Source organism: Myotis nattereri (assembly GCF_964212035.1).
Source record: "Myotis nattereri genome assembly, chromosome: 6".
NCBI lineage: Eukaryota > Metazoa > Chordata > Mammalia > Chiroptera > Vespertilionidae > Myotis > Myotis nattereri.
This window is the reverse complement of record NC_138081.1, coordinates 88245888-88251887: the sequence shown is the minus strand read 5'-3', so window position 1 is coordinate 88251887 and position 6000 is coordinate 88245888. Positions and strand designations below refer to the sequence as shown.

Sequence of the window (6000 nt, the reverse complement as noted above, 5' to 3'; positions counted from 1 at the left end):
CACTGCCTGGTTACTGATGAGTGGGCACCAAGTAGGTCCCCACAAGGTCTAGCCCTCCGCATCAACCTGCAGCCCCCAGGGTAGTGCACAGTGTAGACTTAAGGCCCGGGGCCACTGGGCTATGCCCACATGATGTTGGGGTAGTCCATGTGGAGTTGGTCATGCAGCCACTGCTGGCGCTAGAGTGAGTGACTAGAGACCTCAGAGACAGAGGAGACCAAGAAGATCTGAAGGAGAGCTAAGAGGGGTCTTACCAATTATAATATCCTTACTTTACTTGAAGGAATCCAAGCCAGAGTGGGAAATGCCCAACATTGTGGAGCTTGATTAGAGGAACTCAAGAGGTACGCTTCCCACTCCCTACTTGGTGCCTTTTTACTCGTGTGCCATTTCTCTAGACATACAACATATAGGGTGCATGGGCATTTGTGACTCATCTTTCTCACACTAGCCTTACAAGTGTCTCCTACACTTGGTTCCTCATAGACTCGATGAAATGCTGTTCCAGGGGCTTCCCTGTGGCTTACTGGGTTTCCTCTAAAAAACAACAGCAACAACAACACTGGTACCACAGAGCCAGAGAACAGATCAATTCCATGAACACAGACTCTGAGGTGAAGGAACTCCAACAAATGTTAAACCTCCGAGATGTGTGTTTGCTCCTTGCCTGCTAAGCTTCTTACATGGAACTCTAATTCATACTTAAATGTGATGAAACTTTTCAGCAGAGAGCTTCAAGAAGCCAGTGTCCTAACTCCTGAACACAGGAATCTTGTCATAACGTAGTAGAACGTGTTCCTCCCACGTTTAGGTGGCGGTGTTTTTAGGCACAGCAGTGTACTTTGTTCTTGATGTATGCATATTGAATTCAGATGCTGACTCAGGTCTGGCATGACTTGCCAGAGAACAGTTATCAAAATGAAGATGTCTCTACAGAAAGGTTGACATGCTCTAATTCAAGATGATGCCATAATTGCTCCCCTCTCATGCTAAAGAATTACAAAGCAATATGACTAGGTAACTCTGTGTTGAAAATTTTCATACCTTTTTAAAGGAACGTATTCTTAATCCTAAGAGGGGAAAAACAAGATTCAATTTATGGTTTGTTTTAAATCTTCTTATTTTGAATATCTGATTTGTATAACACTGCTTTATTCACAAGAGTCTGAATTCTATTTATTTAAGAGAACAAAGTGCTTATGGTAATGGGTATGTCAGTCTTTATGAATACAAGCTCTGTTATATCAGGTATTCAGCTTCCTGGAGGACTCTTTTTTTCTAGGACTCATACATTTTTCATTGTCTAGTCGTTCTGAATTTAAAGTGGACAGGATGTCCTTCTAAACGCATAAACAAAGAAGCTGAAAATGTGTATCATAGTCTGCTCTCCGTTTCTGCTACTAAAATTATAGGAACTATGGAGCCTGTTAGAATGCATCTGGTGTGCTATTCTATATACTACATGAATAACCAACCGCCCCTGTGCAAAGTTTCACCCCACATCATATTTAGCATCCTTTTCGCAAGATAGCACCTTACCAGGCTTGTTCAGAAATGCATCGGAAAATAGCTTATTAATCTCAGTGTCTAACTGGCAGATGGAATACCGTGAAAATGGGGTTGTTTTTGTCATTTAGAGCTAGTAGTTTTTCAAGATAGAATTAGCAGCCATCTTTCAAATCTCCTGAGACTTCATTCTTTTCACTTATACATTTGTTCGCTTGTAAATTCATTCATTCATTCATTCATTCATTCATTCATTCATTCATTCTGTATTAAGTATCTGTCTCCTTTCCACTTAATAATCTTCAAGGTACGAGGAACATACACATGAATAGAATACATTTTTTTTTCTTTTCAGGAGCTCACGAGCTGCACAATATGATGAGTACAAGTAGAGGTGGGAATATACAGATGAGGAAACTTAACTCAGCTTTGGGGAGCAGGGAGTGGTAAGGGAGGCTTTCAGGAGAGAATGGCCCTTTTAAGATGATGAGGAGTTAGGTTGAAGGGACCAGAGATCTACTTTGGTGGTTACCTAAAGAAAGAAAAGTTCAGAGAAATAAGGCAACAGTAAATGAACTGAAAAAATCCTAAAACAGAAGAGTGGTAAGGAGCATGTTCTGTGAAAAAAAATCACCAAAAAGACTTGTCCTGTGTGAAAAGAGAACAGAAGGAAGTCTGATGAAAGGAAGACAATAGAGGCAGTGGGGAGGTTGGATTAGGAGGGTGTCAGCATCTAGGTTTATTTATGGTTTTATTCAGTTACTCATTTATTTTGCTTTGGTGACTAGGAACTGAGGTCAGATGTGCAGATTGCAACAACAGCTGCAGCTCTAGGTCCCTACAGTTGGAAAAGGACTCATAAACTAATCTGATCAAAGGTCCCTTCCATTCTTTTCTGTTTTACAAGTCACGTTTATTAGCATGACGGGTAAAATCATAATTTGCACCTTCTATCAAATCATAGCAGCCGCTGAATGACATGGCCACTAATTAAAAGCAGAAATTGAATGCAGCAGATTTGCTGTTTTGTTTGGCTGAAGAAACAAGAATAGGCTTGTGTTGACCTTTTGCTGAAAGGCGCTCATTACAGATGTCTTGGTGGAGGAGTTTTCATCAGTCAGCCTGGCTGGCTTTCTTTGTCTTCACCTTCCCCCGAATATTTCTGGAAACCAGCCACTTAGACTTCTCGGCCTGTGTGCTCTGTGCCCTCCGTGAGGGCAAAAAGTATGTGTTGGCTGCATAATGACGCTCTGGTACTCTTCATTCAACCAAAATTGGTCTTTCAAAGGCTGGAGATGACTACAAATCATCTCCTCTCAGTCCTCATTCTCCCTACCCTCTAAGCAACATATACTATTACAACTGTTCCCTCCATGCAAGTATCTGTTCCCTTGGTTTCCTTGACACCAAGAGCTATCCTGTTCTTTCCTTTAGCTTTCTAACCTCTTCTCACTCCAATGTTGTGCCTTTTCTTTCTCCCTTAGCCTTAATCTGGAGATTTCCTAGAGATTTTCTCTGGTCCTTCTTATTCTCTCTGCTGTTATCCCTTCCTTGGTGATATCCATTTCCAGGACCTTAGCCATCTCTTATGTGTATAACTTTCCGTATCAACCTCCTGGTTGACCTTCCCATTCACCTTTAATCCCATGATTCTGACACTGCTGGATCATGTGGAAGATGATCTGGCAGCTCAAATTCAGTATACCAAAAACATTTCTTATCTGCCCACTGAAACCAACTCCTTATTATGATATTTAAATTTAAAAAAAATTTTCAATTACACTTGACATTCATATTATATTAGTTGTAGTGGTTAGTCACGGGGGAGGGAATATGTAGCACTGCAAATCCTCTGCCTAATGCTTTTTTTGGTTGAGAAATCCTACTCCTTGCTTATTTTACAGAGCTGTTTCTATAAATAAACCAGAAAAGCCAGATGAGACTGGGGAGGGCAGGAGCCTGCTTTGTATTTCCAAGGCTCTTCCTGTGTCGGGGCACAAAAGTTCATGTGACCATCAAGCCTTTGCAAAGTAGACCCCTTGACTCTTGCTCCCGACCCCACTAGAGTGGCCTCCAGGGACACTGCCAGGAAGAAGTCACAGAAAATATCTACAGATCTTGAAATATTTCACTTCAAGTGACCACTTTGGTCATTAAATTTCCTTCATGAATAACAGTTGTAATGTGTAAGCAATTACAACCTAAGCAGAGGAGAGTGGCTAGAAGTGCTTACTAATGCTTTCTAGAGCCAACGGGGACCCCCCAATCTGGGAGCGGAGAGGAGGTGGTCCTTCTGGATTTGCAGGGATTTGTACAGCCTCTTCATTTCTGTGTTCCAGGATCCAAGATTTCTATCTCTAAAGAAAAGTCTCTGTTATTGGTATAAGAGCCTGATGAAAGGGTTGGAATATGATTTCTCCTGGTTGGTGTTCAGATTCTCACTCAGGTTTCTGAACACTTGGTGAATTCTATGGTGGGCATCGAAACGGTGTTAACTTTTCCCACAGGCCCTGGAGGGCAGTGGCTAGAAGCCAGGGTCATTTAGAGAGATTTAGTCTCAATTCCCAGTTTTATCACTTCGCCACTTCCTAGTTATGTGACTGGGAGAAAATTCCTTACGCTTTCTAAGCGTTAGATTTTCCTCCTATAAAACCTCAGGAACAATTGCACCTTCCTCATAGCATTGCTGTAATGAATTAAAAGAAATACTGTTTATTGCACTTAGCCCAATGAATAGCATAAATGCTCCATAAATTTTAAATGTTGTTTAAATGGACTTACTGCTGATCTTTGTTGCGTTTCTTTTCATTTTTCAGGGAGATGCTAATCTCTGTGGCTCTCGGCCAGGTGTTATCCCTCCTTATTTGTGGAATTGGCTTGACCAGCAAGTACTTGTCGGAAGATTTCCATGCCAACACACCGGTCTTCCAGAGTTTCCTCAATTACATTCTTCTCTTCTTGGTCTATACCACCACGCTGGCTGTCAGACAAGGTAAGCATGCAAATACACCAGCCATGTAGCCAAGTTTCTCTTTTACAAACATCTAGAAAAATGATGCGCCATAACCAGATAACTTTTTCACTTACAGCATCATGTGATAATTCAAAACCCCATATCTCACTTTTCTGTTTTACAGTCATACAGTAAATAACATGAATGAATAAATCACAAAGAAGTATAAATTGTGTGAATTCAGTGTGAAGTGGGAAATGCATGGATAGGCAGAAATGTACAATTGCTCACTATGTGAATTTCTGGTAAAATTCCTCGTGCCCCTTTGTGAATCTAAATAGAGTGCTTCTATGGAACCTGGAACACGCCCGGTACAGCTGTCCTAAGTAATGCTAGCCCTGAGAAATTCAAGGGAATTACAGACAAATATATGTTCTTTGGGAAAGTGTCATGGGAAGGGTAAAAGTAGTAAACACAAAACAACTCTAATAATAGCAAAGTGGGGAAGGGAGAAAAGAAAACTACCACAAATGGCCAGGTAAGATGTTCTGTCTACACTTACAATAGCTAAAGCAATAAAGCAAGGCCTCCAAGAATCAATGCAAAAAAAACATTTTAAGGGGCCATTGCAGTTTATATCCTTTGGCTATATCTCTGGAGCGTATACCTCAGAGCTTTATGATTAAACCACTGGATCTGGTGTATACATTTTTATCTATGATCTAGAAATAGCCATGAATTTTCCCCCAATAGTAACTATTGACTATAAAATGTGCATTGAAAATTAATCATTAATAATTTTGAAGGCAATTATATACCTTAATAATAAGTAAGGATATATGAATAGTTGTATATATCAATTCTAACATAATTTTTTTTAAAAAATATTTTTATTGATTTCAGAGAGGAAGGAGAGGGAGAGAGAGATAGCAACATCAGTGATGAGAGAGAATCATTGATTGGCTGCCTCCTGCACCCACCCCCTCCCCACAACTGGGGATGGAGCCTGCAACCGGGGCATGTGCCTTGTCTGGGAATTGAACCGTGACCTCCTGGTTCATAGGTCAATGCTCAACCATTGAGCCATGCTGGTTGGGCTAATAGCCATGCTTTTTTTTAAAAAAATATTAGCTTTATTGTTGAAATTATTACAGATGTCCCCTTCTTCCCCATTGACTCCCTCCACCCCGTACCCCAACTCCCCCAGGCTTTCATCAAACTATGGTCTGTGTCCATGGGTTATGCACATATGCATATAAGTTCTTTGGTTACTCTCTTTCCACTTCCCACCCCACCTTCCCTCTGATATTGTCAGTCTGTTCCATGCTTCTATGTCTCTAAAGTGATGAACAACTTAGTCATACTTTTTTAAAACTTTTATAAGAACTGTATATTAGTATTAGTATTTTATTTTTATATGTACTTATTTAGATTACTATCTAAAATAATATTGCTTAATTATAATGATTTGGCCACTACTAGATTTTATCTTAGGGGGAGAATAGAAATGAACAAGATGGGACTGAATTCTAGTTTAACTT

At 40.3% G+C, this 6000-nt stretch overlaps 1 protein-coding gene across 1 annotated transcript in view; it reads left to right on the top strand.

The window, feature by feature from the left end:
* Nucleotides 1-1205: 1205 nt before the first annotated feature.
* The window catches only part of SLC35F1 (solute carrier family 35 member F1), a gene marked incomplete at its 5' end in the record, with an annotated part of 120468 nt that continues 115673 nt past the window's right edge, over nt 1206-6000 (top strand). The window contains 3 exons of the mRNA XM_081093574.1: nt 1206-1209; nt 1862-1952; nt 4323-4498. Coding sequence (XP_080949700.1) covers nt 1206-1209; nt 1862-1952; nt 4323-4498 — 271 coding nt within the window. The remainder of the gene's footprint in view (nt 1210-1861; nt 1953-4322; nt 4499-6000) is intronic.